This window comes from Thalassophryne amazonica, chromosome 3 (genome assembly GCF_902500255.1).
Source record: "Thalassophryne amazonica chromosome 3, fThaAma1.1, whole genome shotgun sequence".
NCBI classification, from domain to species: Eukaryota; Metazoa; Chordata; class Actinopteri; order Batrachoidiformes; family Batrachoididae; genus Thalassophryne; species Thalassophryne amazonica.
Window position 1 is genome coordinate 54,511,686 of NC_047105.1, and position 22,675 is coordinate 54,534,360.

General features: G+C 40.3%; 1 protein-coding gene across 1 annotated transcript in view; it reads right to left on the reverse strand.

The window, feature by feature from the left end:
• Positions 1-22,675, reverse strand: part of sema3fa (sema domain, immunoglobulin domain (Ig), short basic domain, secreted, (semaphorin) 3Fa) — a 164,743-nt gene that overhangs the window by 33,873 nt on the left and 108,195 nt on the right. Inside the window, 4 exon segments of the mRNA XM_034166334.1 lie at positions 1,445-1,534; positions 7,257-7,376; positions 11,851-11,913; positions 11,997-12,157. Coding sequence (XP_034022225.1) covers positions 1,445-1,534; positions 7,257-7,376; positions 11,851-11,913; positions 11,997-12,157 — 434 coding nt within the window.

A 22,675-nucleotide genomic window follows, 5' to 3' on the forward strand; every position in this document is an offset into this window, starting at 1 on the left:
TGAAGATTTGTCGAGGACTTAAAAACTGACATGATGTCTGGCATTGACAAAACAAGTCAGAAAAGCAGAATACTGACAAAGTTTCAGACATAAGTATTTGGTTTTTCCATATACTACACCAGTGAACAACCGTGTGTGAAGAATATATATATATATATATATATATATATGTAGTGTGTGTGTGTTTGCTATCATTTTTCATGAGCTGAACTCAAAGATCTAAAACATTTTGTATATACACAAATGACATATTTCTCTGAAATATTGTTCACAAATCTGTCTAAATCTGTGTTAGTGAGCACTTTTCCTTTGCTGCAATAATCCATCCCACCTCACAGGTGTGGCATATCAAGATGCTGATTAGACAGCATGATTATTGCACAGGTGTGCCTTAGGCTGGCCGCAATAAAAGGCCACTCCAAAATCTGCAGTTTTGCTTTATTGGGGGGAGAGTCTTGGGGAGGATCAGAAAACCAGTCAATATCTGGTGTGACCACCATTTGCTTCACGCAGTGCAACACATCTCCTTCGCATAGAGTTGATCAGCAGCCAGACACCATCGAATGTGAGCATTTGCCCACTGAAGTTGGCCATGATGACAAACTGAAGTCAGGTAAAGACCCTGATGAGGATGACGAGTATACAGTTGAGCTTCCCTGAGATGGTTTCTGACAGTTTGTGCAGAATTTCTTTGGTTTTGCAAACCGATTGTTGCAGCAGCTGTCCGAGTGGCTGGTCTCAGACAGTCTTGGAGGTGAACATGCTGGGTGTGGAGGTCATGTGCAGGTGTGGTTACACATGGTCTGTGTTTCAGAGGCCGGTTGGATGTCCAAATTCTCTGACATGCCTTTGGAGACGGCTTATGGTAGAGAAATGAACATTCAATTCACGGGCAACAGCTCTGGTGGACATTCTTGCAGTCAGCATGCCAATTTCATGGCCCCTCAAAACTATCAACATCTGTGGCATTGTGCTGTGTGATAAAACACAACATTTCAGAGTGGCCTTTTATTGTGGCCAGCCTAAGGCACACCTGTGCAATAATCATGCTGTCTAATCAGCATCTTGATCTGCCACACCTGTGAGGTGGGATGGATTATCTCAGAAAAGGAGAAGTGCTCACTAACTCAGATTTAGACAGATTTGTGAACAATATTTGGGAGAAATAGGTCTTATATCTATATAGAAAATGTTTTAGATGTTTGAGTTCAGCTCATGAAAAATGGGAGCAAAAACAAAAGTGTTGCATAATTATATTTTTATTCAGTGTATAAATAGCTACATTCAGGTGTTTGAATATTCAGCAATTTGTCCCAGTATTTTATTGTTACAACTTGTAAAAAAAACGATGATTGTGCTGTGTTTTGCTCAGTCCAATGTGATTTGAAAAATTTTCCAGGTGGGCACCAAAATGAAGAGCCTTGATGAACACCCTAAGGCCCACCTTTGCCTCCAAAGGCTCTGATGTGGTGCTGTAGTCTGCCGCCCGACTCGTTCTGCCTCCAGCTTGGGATGCCTGGAGGAATTGGGAACCCTAAAACACAAACATGGCACATTGGGCCATATCATTACTGATAATCCAAAAATCACTAAATCAAAAGGGTAAAAAAAAAAAGAAAAAGTGAAGCGTAAAATGATGGGGAAAAAAGTAAAAGTAGCCAAAAAAACAAAGTTGAAAAATCTGAAAGGAAAGAAGTTGGCCAAAGTGGAAGTGAAAGTACAGAAGAGAGTTCACTGTGTAACCATGAAAGAGATTAGTGGTGTCATGCAAACACAGCAACAAAACTCCATGCATGAAAAAAACAGACACATGGTTATCAAAATGCCAAAACCACCTTTTAAAATAAATACATCATGAAGGCAGTTGTGCCCAGAACACAAACTAAATAATGAAAAAAAAAAAAAAATGGAGTATGGACATAGTGAAAAGTAATATCAGAACGTTTTTAAAATATATTCATATGTTTTACCACTGTAGAGCAGAGTATGTTTTTAGCACCATTACTTCTAAACAAATCTTCACAAAATGTGGTGGAGACTGGGATCAGGCGAAAGGTAGCGCCGGAATTCAGTGCAGTGCTGGCAGTCGTTCATGAGAGAGACTTGTGAAATTGATGAAAGGGAATAACTTTGAAGTAATTCACAAATGAAAACCATCACAGCATTGATCAAAAATGTAAGAAAATTGTTCAACTAATTTGCTGGATTTGCAGCTGTGAATCATTAAATTTTTCTGTACGGAGTAAGCACATAGATATTTGATGGATCATCCACGTCTGGGTTCAGATAGCGACGTGATGTTCTGCATATTTTGGCTCATCGTTGCTAACTGATAGGTGGCGCATCGTACTGTCACACTGGTCAGTTGCTGTGTCAAATGAGTGGCTCAATGCTGAGGACCTCAGCAGCTGGACAAGGCCACATAACCCTTTGCTGATGATACATGGCTAATTTTGGGAGACAGGAATGGAGCGGTACTCTGCCTGAGTGGTTAACACTGCTTCTGTATACATTCCACAACCTGACCTGACCCATGGCAAGGAGGTTGAGTCTGACTTGAAATACAAACTTCCATATTTTGGCATGAATTGAAAAAAAAAAATCCAACAAAGCTCTAATAATATTATTTTCATGAAACCCAATGTAGACATCAGCTCTATTCTAGAACAGAATCCATTAACCCTCTGGGGTCCGAGGGCATTTTTTGGACAGTTCACTCGCCTGGCATAAATGTTTTATTATTGCTGTTAACAGCTCTCCCTGCATCCCACAATCAAGTTTTATGTCTATTTTTTTTTTCAGGACAACCTGCACTTTCAGAATATATATGTTTTTGTTGTGTTTTATAAGTGTAATAAAGGTTTACAATCAAAAATAGGCAAGGACAAATAAAGCGAAAAATAATTTTCCACACACATTTATTCAAAACACACAGCAAACTGTAATAAACAACTGTTTTGACACTTTATAAAGGTAATTTGAGGTCTTGTGTGAAAGACTGTACAACATAAAGGTTCAAACAATAAACACAAATGCACATTTTGAACAATATATACAAAATGGTCTATGCGTTTTGTTGTCCATTGATATGGTAAACAGTGCTTTACGTAGAGAAAGCAACAGAGTTATCCAGTAACATTCACATGCAAACCAGTGGAGCAATCCTGATAGTTACACACTCTTTGTTTGAGCACGTGAGATTGTCATCAGAGGCTCTCCGTGTGCTCCTGCTTTCACTGATCGCTGTGCGTAATGGCGCAGTTTGCACTGAGTATGTACTAATAGTATGTACTCATTGACGCACCCAGGGGGCTACTCAAACGGGCCAACTAGTAACACATCACTCCTGAAAACGATCTTTGGTTTTTGACGTGAGGTAAATCTGCCCTATGATTGGATTTTGGAAAACCATGTGACAGTGAACCAATTCCAACTGGACACTCACATTGCGCACGTCATCACACAGCTTCTATGAGGAGTACAAAGATGGCCGATGGCTGGCTCGAAAGTCCGCGGCGTTAACTTTTCAGCAAAAACAAAACAAAAGGAAGCTTCTATCTCATATCATTCAAAAGTTATTTATAATTTAGTAAAGCTTGGTCTTAGCCGTCGTGAGGTGGATCTGACATAAAGCGCAACACCAAGGCATTATTTGGCAAATAGGCATCATCATCATCATCATCATCATCATCATCATTCTTCAGCTGCTCCCGTTTTGGCTTGGGCTCACCACAGTCCGTCTTTCACTGATCTGCATGTTGATTTTGGCACAGGTTTTATGCCGCTACCCTTCCTGATGCAACTCCAGATGTGCATGTAGATTGGTGTGTGGATAGCTTTGAACTTTGACCTTCTTTATGGGATGCAAGAGCACTACTGCTGCCCCATTGTGCCCTTTAACATAGGTTGTTATACTAATAAATCACTTTTCTTCTGGTGGGGGGGGGGTCAAAGTTGCTGTAAGTGTTGGGTGTGTTTTATGGGGCAGAGATGCAAGAAAGAGCCAACCCAAGTGATATATAAATAAAATTTTAACATGATGTGGTGGGACATTTTTCAGATCAACTGATTTTTTTACAAAACCTGAAAAGATTTGCTCTGATGTGGAGCAGAAACCAATAAACTTTAGGGAGATCAACAAAACAGTAGTGTAACAAAGGACCTGTAAGCTAGGACTTTGGCAAAAATACAGCAAAAACTTTAATGAGTGCCATTTTAATTAAGGCCTGGTCCCACTAGGGAGAGCATTAATTGCACATGAATTGAGTATACAAATTTTGGTCGTTCGTTGTCATCTGCAACAAAATTGGCCAAAAATGACAAATTCCTCAGTATGAATTACAGATATATTAATAATGCATAGTGAATATATGATGAACAATAACGGATGTATGACGCATGTATTGAGGAAACGGATCGGACGCATTGCGATTATCATGGAAGTATTACGGATGTATTGAGAGTGTATTGTGCACGTGTTGCGGAAACAGCGGTTGTATTGCGCATGCGCGGCATCTGCATTGAGGTCATAAAAGAAGCGCACGCGGGCCTTTCGGCATCACTATTCACAGCAACACCACAGCCTCTGGAGCAATTGCTGGACTTGGACAATGTTGTTGGATGGCAGCAACTTTCACACTACGTCTTTGGAGATCCATAACTACATCTGTACGTCTCACCAGCTGGACTGGCAATGACTGGCAGGTATGTCGATTTCTGTCACATTTATATCGTGCTTTGAGTTTACGTGAAGTGTTTGTTATGCATTCGCAAATTGTCCGCAAATCAGATGCAAAGCAGATGTAATACAAACGCTTTATTCGTGGCCAATCTGTATGCAGTCGCTACAACTTATTTTAGTTCATGATGTGGAGGTGATAGGCACACTATATATCCATTTTACACACTGTCCCAGTCCGCTGCCAAGCTGCAAAACCCCATCAGTTGTGGATATCAGCGGATAACGGTGGATATACAGCGCATAGATTGAGTATGTATTGAGTATGTAAGGCGGATGTCATCCGCAACCAACATTTTGTGCAGCTCAAAAATCCTGGCAACAGAAAAATGTGCCTCTGCGGATAATTGCGGACGTGTGCGGATGTCAGCAGACTCATACAAGCATTTTTCACGGACATTGCGGATGTTTAGCAATTATAAACCAATTCTGTGCACAATTCATACGCAAATCTTCCTAAACGGCAGTGGGACCGGGCCTTTACCAAAACTACTGGCACACCAGTGCAAGTGGTTAGTGCACTTGCTTGCTTCCGAAACAGAAGTATCAGGACTGTCAGACAAAGAAGGCTGGAGACAAATGCAGGACTCGACAACGTAGCTCTGGTTCAAGGAGGTGTTTACTGAAAGGCTCATCTGAGTTCGGTACACAGAGAGGCAGTCCAAGAGAAGCAAACAAATCCAAAACATCAGGCAATGGCGTGGTCAGTATAACAGGCAGGTGGTCAAAACACAACGTGGAAGCAGGACTTAGAATGAACAAGGAACAGAGCTAGAAGCATTGGCACAGGGCACAACGATCAGGCAAAAACTCAGTGCAACCAGTGGTGTTTAAATACTCCCAGTGATAAGGGTAGAAAGATCCAGAACAAGGTGTGACCCAACCAGAGTGAAACGCCCCCACCAAGCTCAAAGAAAGGCAGACAAGAGAAATGCAGACCAGAAAACCCAAGCAAGACACACCCAGCCAGAAAAGCAACATAATGCAGAAACAAAAACCAACAGCACAATATAGGACAAAACATAAAACATGACAAGAAGGTTCCTAGTTAAAGCCCAGCTGACCCCCATTCTCCATGTACATCTGGAGTTGTGTCAGTGTAGCGGCTGCACTCTGCGTTGTGTTGTTATGACTCCGCCCATTCGCTCCCCTTGGGACGCGAACTCACGAGCTCCGGCATGGGAGTTGGACTCTCTAACCAGAAGGCTAAAACCCAGGGCTCTGGCCTTGTGACCAGAGAATCCTTTTGAGCTGTTGGGAGTGAGGTTTACTAACTACATTTGCACAGCGACATCTGCTGGCCTCCGCTGCATCAGGAATGGCACCGTGGCGAACCCAAATAAAATGTGAGAAACCAAAACAAAAAAACTGTGACTCAATGTCTGCAAATGAAATGCCAACACAGCATGAAAGAATGAATAACTATATTTATTGTAAATGCTTGCAATAAGTGAGGACAAGTAACGTAAAGGCCAATATGTAGTAAGTAAAAAAAAAACAAAAAAAACAGAACAAATGCTTCATACATCTAAACATACTGAGGAAAACCTTTAATTTTTATGGTGTGAATTTGTGTAACTTTTGGGCCTTAGGGGAGAAGCTGCATGACGGACAGGGTTGAGTTTGACACTGAAACCTGAAGCCTCTGTTTGAACAGTGAGAGTGAGAGTACATGTGGACCAGCCGGGACAGCAGCTGGTGGACCTCTGTGTGGCCATCGTGCTGGAAGAAGGAGCTGAGGGAGGGGTGAGCTACACGTCTGATAATGGATGACAGGCTCCATCAGTAATGATGGCCTTTCAGAGGCTCTCAGCCAGACAGAGAGACAGGCTGCAAACTCTGTTGCATATTAGCAGGTGAGGGAGAAGGGACCTAACACAGAAGCATTTATGACAGAACTGACTGTCACCATGCTATTCCTGGCAGTCAGAGAAGGTTGGTGATGCAGTAATCCCTAAACGGTGGCAGTTAGGCTTATCGTCTAGATCTAGGGAGGAACATGGGGCTTTTTCTTCAAGACCTTCAGACCATGAAACAGTAAAAATTGATGAAAACTATTGATGCTGGACTGACCGTGAGATGCCATGCCTGAAGCTGATGCAGCAGATGTTTCGAATTCCTGTTTTCTGTTTCTTCAGGTCTGTAAAACTTTGTAAAAACCCTTGTAACCATTAGAATGGCCTAAGCAGAGGGTCACCCCTCTGAGTCTGGTCTGCTTGAGGTTTCTACCTCAGTATCATCAGAGGGAGTTTTTCCTTGTCGCCTGTGTGCTTGCTCTAGGGGTTGGTAAGGTTAGACCTTAGTTGTGTGACGTGCCTTGACATTTGGTACTATATAAATGTAATAAACGGAACTGAATTGAATTGAACTAAGAAGCAGAAAATGATGGAAGAAAACCAAAGCCCATGAACTACAGCGTCAGACTGTCCGACCCCAAAGTGAGTGACAGATAAGAGTTTTACAGAAGAGAATAAAGGTCACAGTGTCTTCCTGATTGTCCAGTTCTGTTTTCACTTACCTGTGACCTGCGTCCCCGGTCCACGTAAGTGCAGATTGGGTTATACGCGCCTGTTCCACACACGTACAAGTGGGTCCGGTTCCATGGTTCAATCAGACGGATGAAGTTTCCGCATTCTCCCTGAAAGACAGAGGAAAGAACACTCAAAGTGAACCAAATTCTAATCGGGGAAAAAAAAAAACATACATAGCACAATATGCCCTGCTGATGGTTAATAGCCCCTCTGTCATATGTGTAATTTCAAATGTTGGCTGATTTGTATTTGGCAGCCCTGTTCCCTGGTGTTGCACCAACCTGATGCTGACTTCAGCTCAGAACACACAGTCAGCGTTTCCAAACACCATAATTGAGTGAAAGAGCCGATAAAGAGCAAAGTGTCCAAGGATGCAGACAGGAAGTCCGCTTGTAACAGACTTGACAGCAAACTCGCCTGGAGGCATCCTATACATCGCTACACCCATGTGACATCAGAGCTGCCTTGAATCCTTGATGCCAACAACCCAAGCAAACAATTGGTCCATTCCCACCTCTCAAAAGTATCCAATTATTTGCCACAGCCATTTGGCAACATGGCCAAAATAAGTAACCCTTTGTTTGACACAGTGATATTTCAGCTGTACCCAAGGAACCTCCGAACAGACTGAGTACCAAGGTCATCCAGTGACTGCCTTAGGTCGCCGGTTAGTGTCCAAGTCGTACAATAAAACAGGAGGCAACAGGACCCTAGAGATTTGGATTTTTGTTGTGCTGCAAAGGTATTGGCATCAACAAACACCTTTGTCCAGCAAAGTCATTAGGCCATGGGCCAGCGTGGTCCCGCATGCACCCCCTCTCCCCCAAACCACAACCCTATAAATTTGATATCATTATAAAGCTAGGGACGTCTAGACTACAAAAAATAACTGGTAACAGTAAAAATACTGGGCCTCACTATGACATATGAGCATTTTTATTGACCTTCCCTAGCCAAAAGAAAGTGTCTGATTATGTCATCTCGTATTTTTTTTCCACACAACATAAAGAGGTACCAAATCGTCATCTTTTAAGCAAATGGGACATATAAGACACCAACTGAAAGCCGGCTTTACATAGAAACAACTACATTTTGAATTATGTGCACAGATCAGAAGGTATGCCTTCATACAAACCCCTATGTCGGAGGTTGTAATGGCATACTCTTGGCATACTTCATGTGTGGCCTCATTTGCTACTCACTGACATTCTTTGACAGTTTTGTATTCTGCAATAGGGTGGTTAATGACAGTGAAGTAATTCAATGTTGTCATTTGTCATAGTGAGGCCCAGTATTTTTACTGTTGCCAGTTATTTTTTGTAATCTAGACACTGGAAACTTTCTAATGACACCAAATTTATAGGGTTGTGGGGTGGGGGTGGGGTGCACGTGGGACCATGCTGGCCCATGGCCTATGTGACTCCATAAACTCTGTAAGGTGTCTCTCAGTCTCAAAGGGTGCAGACTCAGAGAAATGATCATCACTGCTGAGATAGTCAATCTCTCTCCAACTTCGGCACTTGTAGACAGATATATACTCTTGTGATGGCTGACTCTAGGAAGTCACTGAAAGCACGGACCTTTGTCTTGATCCAGGATAATCACAACCCCAGATACTCTGAGTAGTCAGAGCACAGACATAAAAAAGAAATTACTGTAAGATGCTTTACTAAGGAATAGGGATAGGTATTAATAAGATTTTATCGACATCAATACCACTATAGATTCCACTTATCGATCCGATTCCTTATCAATTCCCTTATCGATACCTCTTGTGAATTTTCTGTGTACTAAAAGTGGGCTTTACAGGTTTTCTATGTCAACAACATTTTATTGAGTCTTAAAGTAAATAAATATGAAACTGGTCACTGGATCCTTAAACTCTGGACATAATAAACTCTACATGGTGGATCCTTGATCTCTGGAAATCAATAGAAATAAACAAAATCTGTAGTTTTTGGGAAAAGCATTTCCTTTCAGACATTACTGGCTTGAATGTCTTTCCATACATCTGAGCTGAGCACAGCCAGCTTGCAGCTCCTGCATAATCCTACAAGTTTCCATGCACATATCCAACATGCATTTTGCATTCAACATTCAGAAACAAGGGTTAGGATTAGAATAACAGTTAAAATAATAATAATAATAATGATAATAATAATAAGAATGCCCACCTTTTTCTGTCATGTGATCACATAATCCTGGCTGATGATTTCCTGGGTTGTAAATGCATTTTTGAGCATTACTTTTTTGAACATTTTACTAAGACAGCTTTGTGAGGATAACCTGGGTTTTGAACTTTCATTTCAGTGGAAATAAGCGTGTTTGCCAGTTTCATCAATTTCCATCTACCAAGGCTACAGTTCTAGTTTTTAATAACACTGCATGGTGCAGCACATCATCTTTGGTGATTATGCACATTTAGTGCTTTTCTAGTTTGGATTTGCAATTATTTAAATGGTAGGAACACATACAAAACTGAAGACATGGTGTGAACGCAGCCCAGTGGTTTTCAAATCTGCTGCTTTCTAATTTTTGTCTGATCAATTTTCCGCCAATCTCATTGCATTCAACGAACTACACAAAATGTACAGGATGATGATGTTCATCATGTCAGCAGGCAGTGACAGCTGGTGTAAAAGAAAAGCATGTACCAAGCGTAAAAAAGACATGCAGGATGAAGGGGATGAGCCATTTTGGCGGATCTTAGCAACATGACAGATGCACAGCTGACAGCTTTCAGAGGATGTTTGTGTGTGTTTACGGTCTGGGCCTGTGTGTATTATTCAGCGCACAGTGGCGCTCCCCCACAGAGAGCACAGCGGGGATGATTGCCTTTGACCTCCAGCCTGAACCGACATCCCCTCTGAATTGCTCCTGAATTGCGCTCATCTGTCATACCCAAAGGAGCGTCCAGGGCGAGCGCACAGTCGCCAATTTTATTTCTTATTTTAGTGATGAAATTTCACGCTCACCTCTGACACACAAGTGCGCGCATTAACATGCACATAGAAGCCAGTAGGATGTAGCTAGAGGCAGTGAGCATGCACACATGAATGAATATTGCAGTTGGATAAACATTAGTCTATAGACTGCGTTCTATAACAGCGGGAGAGAACACTGTTATTAGCTGGAGCCTCATCACCCCCTTGGTGCTCACTGCTTCTCCCAGCAATCACCCTAACATCACCAAAATGACTGTGTGTGTGTGTGTGTCTTTGGGAGGTCAGCCTGTGTGGATAAATCAAAAGAGAAGGATCTGGTTTTTATATGAATTTCAATGATGAGTTTCCCTCCCGTCCTTGTGGGGGATTGAGTTGGCAGAGGATCTGTTTGAAGGTGTGAATCACATCAACACTTCAGACAGGCCTGTAGCTTTGAGTCTGCTTTATTTGTCTGGCAAGCAAGGTTAAAATAATTATTATGCTTATAAATAAATAAATAAATACATCTAAATAGGAATATCACCATTCACACAAGAATGCTGCAGTGGTGTGAATGCAGGGCTAATTACCAAACACAAATGTCAAATATAACACAATGCTAAAATGCCCTCGGCTGTATGAGCATTGTGTTGTTTAGAATTTGCAGTTGTTTAATGAATTATTAAGATCCTATTGTCTTACATACAATTTGTACATGTTCAATAAAGCCCCTCTATCAACCAATCAATCAAAAATAATATTTAAGTTTTAAGAGCGGAAGTTGTGCAAATCTAGGAATATTTGTAGATCACCCTCTGTGCATTTGCAGGTATTAATGAGACAAATTTAACTCCATAAGAAGTTAGCTTTGAGTTAGCAGACGTTAGCATGTCTGCAAAATGTCTTGAAAAAAATTACTCCAGAGATGTTATCAGATTACAAAAACAGTGTTTTCAGTTTTAGAAGTGTTTATTTCTTGCTAGCTTTTAAATAAGAAAGAGCTTATATTTACACACAAATGAAACAGTTTTGCAGCTAGCTACTGGCCTGTGATGTCACCATGCTAATGAAATGTCCTGTAAATAAGTTCAAAGGTGTTATTAGGTTCCAAAAACAACATTTCAGTTTTAGAAGTGTTTGTTTCTCGCTAGCTTTTAAATAAGAAAGAGGTTATATTTACACACAAATGAAACAGTTTTGCAGCTAGCTACTGGCCTGTGATGTCACCATGCTAATGAAATGTCCTGTAAATAAGTTCAAAGGTGTTATTAGGTTCCAAAAACAACATTTCAGTTTTAGAAGTGTTTGTTAATGAGACAAGGCTAGCTAGTTAGCTTAATCGTAATTTTAAGGGAATGTGTTTGTGCTGTTGATTGTCACCTTACAAGTAAACAGAAAACTGTATCAACCTGTTTTTGGAATTCTATACACTAGCATTAAGTGACACAGAAAGCTTTTACAGCCACTAATAGTTTGAAAACTGTTTACTTCTGTTATAGGTTAGCAATACAACGACAGGACATAGGATTACAGCTATGCTTTTAGCAGCTTCTTGGCAATGAAAACTGCTTGTCATGCATGAATTAAATGTTGAAACTGCTCACAAAACAAACAGCATGACACCTTTCATTTTCATACACTGTTCTTTAACACTTACATTGGTGTCTTTCCCTGACAGGATGCATTCAGTCTTCCTCTGAGGGGCCACAGGCCAGTGGATCTGACACAGAGCAAACAGTAGGTTAGAGGTACAATGCCTGTTGAACGTCTCCACGACTCTTCACTTTTCACAGTGTTTCTTACGATGAGTGGCTCTTTGTTGATGTCGTGCAGATCCAGAGACAGGATATAATCTTTGCTGCCCACATACATGCGGTCGTGATCCTCATCCATGCGAAGGATCCGATAGTCGGTCGAATTCAGCAAAAAGGAGAAGTGGTGAGCGGTGCCAGTGGATTTTAACTCTGTAAAGAGGAAAAATCAGCAGAAAATAAACGATTTGCACCGAAGCAGAACAATACTGAGAAATGTAAAAGGCACAGCCACAGGAGAAGTGTGGTTGATGTTCTTTGGCCATGAGTTGCCTGTTTTTACTGCATGCCATTTTTCTTTTTTTGTGACTCCATGTACTGTACAAATGTAATTTATCCTAATGATGATGACACGACAGCATACTAATGGCATACCATACAAGCAGCAACTTCCTGTGCTGAAAGGTGAAGCTGAGTAAGTGCCAAAATGTGCAATTCCTCGAACAGACTGGCTTTGAGAATGGGGTCAAGCCCCAAATCAAGCCATAACCTCCAGTCCTGTTAAATGAAGTAAATGCAGAAATGGCAAATGGTGCAGTTGCTTGAATGATCGCCTCCCATAGAAGCTCATGTTAAAATGCCCAACGTTTGTGCAGAAATAAATATGTTTGCAGCCTGGTACAAAACATGGGCTTGGTCTCTATAGCTTGGTGATAACTGTATTGATAGTTTTAACAAATATTTGAAAAAAAAATGGCTGTTCAAACATGTTTATTTTGTGACATACCTGGACACCAAATTTTCAAGTTTCAAAATTGAGTAGTTTTGTTGGTCTGGATAACTGGATACAGTTTCTATTTACAGACATGGATCATAAAAATCTATGAATTTCCAAATGAATGGTATATTGACTTTTTTTTATTTTTTTTATAGGGTCTTATATTTTGGTGTTCACGTATGTTTAATTTCTGTCCAAAAAAAAAAAAACAACAACTCAAAATCCAAGTGGTCCCAGATCTATCAGAGTAGTCTAATTATCAACACTGCAGTGATAAATGCTTAGAAATGTAGCAAGCTGCAAAGTCCAATCCTCTCCTCAATATGCCTAAGCCAGAACAATATTTAATGCTCACTCCAAATTACTCCCTCCAAATTCCGTCAAGATTTAACATCGTTTCAACACAACCTTTATTATCAAGTGCATAAGCAGCAAAAAGCTTTGACTCGGATGGATTGGAGCTCAATGTGCACACAACATGATGATGTCATCAGGTTTTTGTGAAGAACCTCTGCAACGGTCACCTTCACACACACACACACACACACACACACACACACACACACACACACACACACACACACACACACACACACACACACACACACACACACACACACACACACACACACATATGGTTCTGTCCAAAAATTGACATACATGAAATTGTGACATACGTGACGTTTTCACTGTGAGTGTTCGCACAGGGAAAGAGGTAAGTTGTTTAAGATTTCTGTAGAACAAATATTTTAAATATGTCCATTATACATTTTCAATTAGCAGACACATCTGTGTTAGGACAGCACAAAAATTCATCTGCATGCTTTCTCGTATGTCAAATTTGATGGAATTCTGTTCACGTACATCATATTTTGATGGATGTTTTTTCACGTACGTTATAAATCAGTTATAAAACAGTCAAAAATGAAACGCATGATTCCAAAATCCCAATTGAGGTGCATTCATCATCTTTGAGTTTCTTCATAAGCTGAATATCCCTGGAAAACATTGATAGTAAATCAGATGTGAGTGGGGTCAGCATGCACTGGTTTGATTCATTTTATTCACGTATGTCAGTTTTGACAATTGCTTGACATATGTCATATTACAGCCCCCTCTGCCCACCAAACCTTTCAGTTAGTTTGGCGGGCAAAAGTCATCTCCTGTGCTTGACTTCCCAAAAAGTGACTTGAACCACATTTGTTCTGGAAGATGGTTATATTTACATTTAAAAAAATCTTCAACACAATGTTCATCCCCCGGTTTGAGAATTCCAATCCAATCCACTTTATTTCTATAGCACATTTTACAAACAGAATGTTACCAAAGTGCTGCACAAAAATTGGGCAAAACACTGCTCCTACCATGAAAATAGTATAAATAAATAAATGACTATATCATTAGAAAAGTACAAAATCAAACCATAGGTAAAATCCATAATAAAATATCATAGAAGTACAAGTTAAAACACTAAAAGACAACAGAGGGCCATACAAGTCACACGGAGCTAAAAGCCAGAGAATAAAAGCGGGTCTTAAGGTGAGATTTAAAACACTCCACTGTGGGGGCAGTTTGGACGTGGAGGGACAGAGCATTCCAAAGTCTGGGATCTGCCACAGAAAAGGCTCTGTCCCCTCTGGTTTTAAGCCCAGTGTTTGGCACCACAAGCTGGAACTGGCCCTCAGACCTCAGAGCGCGCGACCGAGAATAAATTTGGAGGAGGTGTACGATGTACTGTGGGGCCAGTCCATTTAAGGCTTTATAAATAAATAATAAAATCTTAAAATTGATTCTAAGATTAAGAGGGAGCCAGTGCAAAGATGGAAGAATATAGGTGTGATATGAACAAGTTTTTTTGCTCCTTGTTAAAAGGTGAGCAGCAGCATTCTGGACTATCTGTAATCAGTTAAGGGTGCACAGCCAATCAACTCTTAACAGACACCTGAATTACCAAATCAGCTTGTGGCAGAGCAGGGAGAGATGGAAAATGTGCAGGTGAAACGTACGCATGTCCTCATCTACGTTTCCCTAACCGCTTCTTTGTTAAAAACTGTTTCCAGTGGTACCCATGGATCCACTGAAGGATCGTCCAGGCAGGAGAAGACAACTTTAAATTAGGGAATAATCCTGTTGCGTCTGATGATTTGCGTACGTTAATGGTGGATTTTACGGTCGCAAATTGAGTTTTGCCGGCGACACTGCGGGGTTATTCCCATTCTAATCCAATTGCAACATTTGCATGGTTTATTTTTCCTGTAAGTAATTCGGTCGGCGAATCGTTGTGTAAGGGTGTGTTTGGCTCGTCAAAGCTTACCGTTGCAACAGTGTCTTCATCTCATCAGCTGCAGTGAGTTAAATCCATCAATCCAGTTTAATCCACTAAATCCACACAGTTCAGCATTGTCCCTGCTGCACTAGTTTCTGTTGCTCTCAGGTGACAGCGCACTATTTACATCTGTGTAGCAGCCTGCGCGGTCAGGGTGCGGACTAATACATTATATGTGAAACGGTTTTAGTATTTTGCCACCGTTTATGCGATATTTTATGGTCTGAAATCTCACAAGATTAACCAATCAGATTTGCGGAAAAATGTAATTGGATTAGAATGTCTAATAATTTTGGCCTGTGCTGCTTTCTGCCAGTTCTTTAATCTGTGCTGATGAATTTCATGACCTGGCGTTCTGCCCCAGGGTCCATTATTCCCATTTTCACTCAGACTGCAACAGAGAAAAAAAACATTGACATAAATGATTTTTCCTTGATACGCACTACATTCCCATATCAACTGAGACGATGCACAATAATCCCTCTATTCATGACCCCATTTCCCTGCTCAAATATTTTGGCATAAAATGGCTCCAGAATGGATGACACACATCATGTAGGAACGGAGATCATTGGTGTGAGAGTGGGTTTAAGTTACAGTGGGGGCGTGAGGGGAGAATCTGCTATATGGGGGAAAAAAAGTGCTTTTTCTCCCAGGGCCTCGTGTTACCTCCCGAGCTGTTAGAGAATATGATAGGAGGTCTCACTCTCTCTCTTTTCCCTGCTAGGGAAAGTGCTGCTTGAGAAAGCTGAGCTTGCACTTGTGCTCTTTTATTCACAGAGAGGTCCAGAGGATCCGTTCATATTCCACTTCAACCGGATGAGACAAACCCTCCTACGGTTCTCCTCATCCAAATCTGACACTCAGTGCTGATGAAAAAGTTACAACAGCTTTCACAGACCACCACCAAACACAATATGTTGTTTTAGCAAGAATATGAGGCAGCCTGATGTTCTCCATTTGTTCCACTAGGAACAGCTGTCGTGTTGGGTCGGCAGGTTTGGATTTAAATCCCAAATAAAATATTCCACACAAAGTGATTATAGAAATGGCAGCAATTGGGCATCTAATGTACCTGAAGCTGTGTTAGGCCTGAAACACACATTGCGTCTGCGTTGTGTTGAGTTTCATTTAGGTTTCACAGCCAGTCACAGCCATGAAATATATAAAGAGATTTAAAAAAATGCAGTGACTAAAAAAAAGTCACATGACCGCTGTCCGGATAGGAGAACTCAATGTCTTCTCTTTTCAACAGGACCTCCACATGGAGCTCTGTGACTCAAACACTGGATGACACAAATTAAAAGGACAAAGTTGATGGTGAGTCCACAGGTGTGTATCTATTTATATTTTTACCCGAGGCCCTCAAATATGGCCATCGGGTATTGCGAAGGCTTTTCCTCTGTCTGCCCGTCCATCCGTCTGTCTGTCTGTGCTCAGCAAAAGTCCAGTCCTATTACTGCCAGAGTCTTCAAATTCACAGGGAACATTCTTGGGACACAGACCTTAGACAAGTTCAAAGATGGCTAACCTTGACCTATTTTAAGAGGTTAAAAAGTCACATTCTGTTTCAGTCTGTTCAGTTTTGTTTTTGAGTGGAGAGCCTGACAGCCAATCAGAGTAGAGCTGCACCATGACGTCAGTGGCTGCTCTCTCCAAAATCACTTCATTTTGTGTGTTTATATACATGTTTCTCATATATTATCTAAAAGCTAGTGAGAAATAAACACTTCTAAAACTGGAAATGTTGTTTTTGGAACCTAATAACACCTCTGAAATTATTTACAAGACATTTCATGGACTTTAGCATGGTCATGTCACAGGCTGGTAGCTAGCTGCAAAACTCTGTTTCCTTTGTGTGTAAACATATCCTCTTTGTTATATATTATGTAAACGCTAGTGAGAAATAAACACTTCTAAAACTGAAAATGCTGTTTTTGTAACCTGATAACACCTCAGGAGTTATTTACAAGACATTTTGCAGACATTAGCATGCATGCTAACTTCCGCTAACTCAAAGTTAACTGCCTATGAAGTTAAATTTGTCTCATTAATACCTGCAAATGCACAGGGTGATCTACAAATATAACTTGATTTGCACAACTTCCACTCTTAAAATGTAAACATTGTTTATGATTGATTGATTGACAGAAAGGCTTTATTGAATATGTACAAATTGTATGTAAGACAATAGGATCTGACTATTTAAATAACTGCAAATTATAAAGAACACAATGCTCATATGGCCGAGGGTATTTTAGCATTGCATTATATTTAAGTTCATATATTAAAAGGATCCACGTGAGGTGCTTTCAGGCAGCGGCTGTTGGATGCATGGTTGTAAAAATAATAATAATAATTAAAAAAAAACACTCTTGTACATGCGCACACACGAAAGCCCAAACTGAATGCGACCTGTAAAACTGTCACAGGATATAGAGAATGTGGAAAACAATTCATTTTAAAAAGGTAAATAATGTAGACAGACTGCACCACAAATGCAGGTGAAACCCTGCCTGGAGTAAATACACACACACGCAACTGTTGTGTGTGACATGTGTGTACAATGTGACACAGCTGTGCCGTCTGTAGGCTGTTGCAGGTGTTACCATCTGATTCATGAACCCAAACAAGCTGTATTCATTGGTCAAAGGATGTTAATTTAATTTAATCAATTTATAATGTGCCAAATCACAACAAAAGATGCCTCAAGGTGCCTCACACAAAACAGTTCAAAATCAAATTTAAAATAAGTGAGTAAATGAAAAGATTCTGATCTCGGAACAGTGATCGGTATAAATTACCTTTCCCCACATGCACAGTTTCACTTGATGCAAAAGACACAGTGTGTGTGTGTGTTTAAAAAGTGTAAAAGGTATGTGAGACTCAGTTTGAGCAGTCGTAGTATGTGCTTGGAAAATATCCAAGAAAAATAGAAAAGGTATTTGTGACAACATATTCAACATATGTGCAGCTTTCATTGCATGAATTCACATACTGATTTAGAGATTTTGTCCAGGATTGCACATTTTTTGATATGGGTGTTTGAATGTGCTTTGCATTATAATTATTGCAGCAATTGCAACCAACATGTGAGCATATGAGTTTCTTAATTTCCGATGTGTAGCACAGGATTTGTGCAATTACAGTGAAGAATTTGAGAAGGTGAAACAGTTGTGTTTGTGGGAGGGAAAACAATCTGTGATTTCAATTTTACATTGTGACATGTAAGTGACTTTTTTCTGTAACTACATGTCTACTCTCACAGATGTTCACGGTCAAATCACTAAGTGAAACAGCAGTTTCAGACAATATTTCAGTTTAAAAAATGCTTGAAATGCTAGCAAAGCATTTGATTCAGAAAATGATTCAAAAGGTTGAAACGCTCAAGATAAAATAATTGCCTTACAAACTGATTTTGTTTTTTGAAACACTCTACAAAGTAAATGAAGCAATTGCTTCAGTGAAGAATGAATTTTTATGAAGTAATGAAAGTTTAGTTTGCTTCACTAAAACACTACGACAGCAGCATCTGAGTGACAGTGGGGCCCTCCCTTCAAATATATTTGTAGCTGATATAAATCATCATTGCGAAGGCTTCATAGCCTCCAGAACAAACGGTTCAGAATGCAGAAGTGAAGCCGAGTCTGGCGGAGAGACAGCAGGGTTGGGTGATGTGATCTAAAATTTATATCACAGCATGACTTTGAAGCATGAAGAATAATGCTACTCATCACTGTATATTTGCTATATTTACGTACAGTCAATGTGCAAATTTACAATAAACTAGCGCGTTGCATGTGGGGATCCACGAGCTCTAGATAGGGTAGTGTTTATAAAACAGGTGGTTGACAGTTTTTAAGGGTGGTAATAAATTATGCAAAGTTTCTATAATGATTTGAAATGATGTGGGAGTCCAGAATGTAATTATCAGCATCCATTGTTCACTGCTGTTACATAATATCTGTAATTTCTCGAAAAATATTAGTCCTATCAATGTTCCATTTTGGGGGCGTTCATCCTCAACCCAAAATGCATGAGCATACCAAATGGCAAATGTCAGCTCTCCCCAGTTTGTCCGTGTTCGAAGGCACACACACGCATGCACACATGCACATGCACAAAGGCCACTTTGCCTATATATAGATGACTTACCACCCCCTGCTGGAATGGTGTGTGAGTCCAGAATGTAATTATCAACATCCATTGTTCACTGTTGTTAGCTAATGTCTGTAGTTTCTCCAAACATATTAATCCTATCAACATTCCCTTTTGGTAGCATTCATCCTTGACCCAAAATACATAAACATACCAAATGGCAAACGTCAGCTCTACCCAGTTTCTACGTGATCGAAGGTACACACATGCACGCACGCAAAGCATGCACAGAGGCCACTTGTCCATCTACAATAAATAGAAAAACCAAAAATGTTTTTCCCCAGTATAATCGTTTTTACCAAACAACATCCATAATGCAACACTCATAATACAAAAGTAATGCTTTATTATCTTATTCACTGGTTTGTTTCAAATGTAGATGTTTTCGCCAATCGCGTTGTCCCTCAGAATTGCTGTATTCTTGTTCTCTACCTCGCTATTGTCTTGCCATGTTGGAGGTCTGACCAAGGCAAGCCTAGATGCACCGTATGCTGCTGTTACATCTTCCAGACACATTCAAAAAGTCAATGGATTGGATTTCCATCTAATAAATATATGTAGTCCCAACTAGGGTTCTTTTCGGGTATCGTTAAGAAATGATTCGATCCACCGATATCAATAGCCTTTTTGCTTAATGAGTCCCTTATCGGTCCTTCAGAGCGGCCTTTGTTTTTGAGGGTGTTTGTCGGGAAAATTATAATTTCTCTACGTTGATTACACACCCTGCAGCGGCTCTGTAATCAACCGCTTCTGCAGCGCGACTCCACTTCGAAGCTTGAACCAATGAAGCAGTGCTTCGATGTGCTGCTTAGTTGGTTCTTTGATTCGCTGCTCTTCAGAAGCGGCAAGTCCGCTTCTTAACCCCTCTCAAAGCCATTCAAATATGTCAATCGTGAGTCACTTTTGTGTGGATTAAAGTCACTAACTGGGACTCCTGTCTTGTTGCAGTCAAGAAATGAGAATCATCCTCCATTCTGTTGGTACAGCTCCAAACGCTGCGCCGCTCTCTGCCGAGACAGAGTCCAGTCGGAATTAATAACTTCAAAGCGAATTGCCGCTTTAAATAAAATGACACCTCTTACAAACATTGTAATACAGGCAAACTACAATAGACTAAAACATTTTTTTTCCTCCCAAATGAGATGTCCTGCATTCTTTATGAATTACATCCTGACTTGCACACAGCCAGTTGCAAGAGCTCAGCTCAGATGTATGGAGTGACATTCATGCCAATAACATGTAAAAGGGAATGCTTTTGACAAAAACTACAGATTTTGTTTATTTTTTAATGTCCAGACATCAAGGATCCACCAGGTAGAGTTTATTATGTCCATAGTTTAAGGATCCAGTGACCAATTTCATATTTATTTACTTTAAGACTCAGTAAAATGTTATTGATATAGAAAACCTGTAAAGCCTACTTTTAGTACACAGAAAATTCACAAGAGGTATTGATAAGGAAATCGATAAGAAATCAGATCGATAAGCGCAATCGATAATGGTATCGATATCAATAAAATCTCATCAATACCCATCCCTAGTCCCAACTAAATTAAATTATCTTGCATGGATGTGCTTTTTTGAGTTGGGGCTACATATATTTATTAAATAGAAATCCTGCACATAAATGAATGCATGATGAATTTATTTATTCGGCACACAGATTAACAACAACAAAGACAATAATAAAACTCATAAAAAGAACAATATACAATGAACCCATGTGGCCAAAAGGGTGAAGGCAGAAGCAAAGCTTGTAAATCCCCTGCCCTTATGCCATAAAAAATAATGTATACATATATAAATATATTATACTCAACAACAATACAAAAGAAATGTGCATGAACAATATAATCAATGCACTAAAATTTCAAAACACAACGAAACAAGCAGTAGTGCACAATCTCAAGCACAATGACAAAATTGGTAACCTAATTCTTCAAACTATAACGGGTAAATATATTATTTTTGTAAAGCCTTTTAAAGCCAACTAAGGAACCAAGTAATTTAATATTATCAGGACAATTTGTTGTATGGCTGGCGTGCCTGGCTGCCTTTTGTTTCTGTCCTCTGTTCTGTCTTTTGTTTTTCCTTCCAGGTGGCTTGCGTTCAGGACTGAGTGGCTGTGTGGCTGAGTTATCAGGACCTCACCCTGATCACCTGAGGCTGGTCATGTGCAGCTCGTCAGGACTCACAGCTGTGGTGCATCTCTATGGATTGGGGCATGGTTGCATTTAAGGCTGGAGTACACAGTGTGTATTTGCCAGAGACTCGACCTTGTGACCAGACGGGTGAGATCGTCGTCGTTTGCGAACATAGATAGAGCTCTACAGGGACGGTAACATTAGGAATCTACAGCAGGCCACGGAGCACGTGATTAGAGACCCTGCAAGGCTTGTGACAAATGTGGGTGTGGAATCCATTAGCTTAGTGGGGAAATTAGTGCAGAAAATCCACTATGGTGATAGTGCAGTTTATCTGCCAGGGAGAGAAATTCAACAAGTTGAGACTGTGGCCAGCTCTCGTAGACGTGTCCATAAAAATCATAAAGGGATATGTTTTGCAAACTTAATACCCATTACTATATTGGATGATGTTGAAATTGAGGATGGCTCAGTGGTTGTTCCAGTAATAGCAAAGATTTTGTGTCTGCTACCTACAACGCACATGGAATGTCTCAAACCTAAACCTACTTCTAGGCATCTTATATATGCTACTCTGGAACCACCCCTAAACCCAAACAGTTCAACTGTCAACCCCACTGAGGTCCTTAGACTGGGTCTCATTAACATAAGATCATTGTCCTCAAAATCATTGTTGATTAATGATTTAATTATTGATCATCACTTAGATATGATTGAGTTATGTGAAACCTGGCTTAAACCTACAGCTGCCCTCCCCTTAAATGAAGCCTGCTCACCAGCATATACATTTAGTCACGTCCCTCGTGATGCGAAGCAAGGCGGGGGTGTTGCTCTTATTTATAAATCTAGGTTTATCTTATTAGCTGTTGGGGGTCACAAATATAACTCGTTTGAGCATCTGATTCTCCGCTCAGCATTGCCAAGGTCAGAAAAATAAAAATCAGCCGTATTACTTTGTCACTGTACGAGGGTAGGCTGAAAAGTTCTAAGGCTCACTATGATACAGTTAATGCATTAACTGTATCATAGTGAGCCTTAGAACTTTTCAGCCTACCCTCGTATATAGGCGTCCTGGCCCATATTCTGAATTCTTAGATGAATTTGGTGCGTTCATCTCTAACTTATCAACTACTGCAGATAACAATCTGATCATTGGTGACTTTAACGTTCATATAAATAAGCCCTCTGATCTCCTCTGCAAATCATTTATGGAAATTGTGGATGCATTAGGATTTCGGCAATGCATTCGGGATTCGATGCACATTAGTGGAAATACCCTGGATCTGATTCTCGCAGGTGCTATTGCTGTCACAAATATTGACATC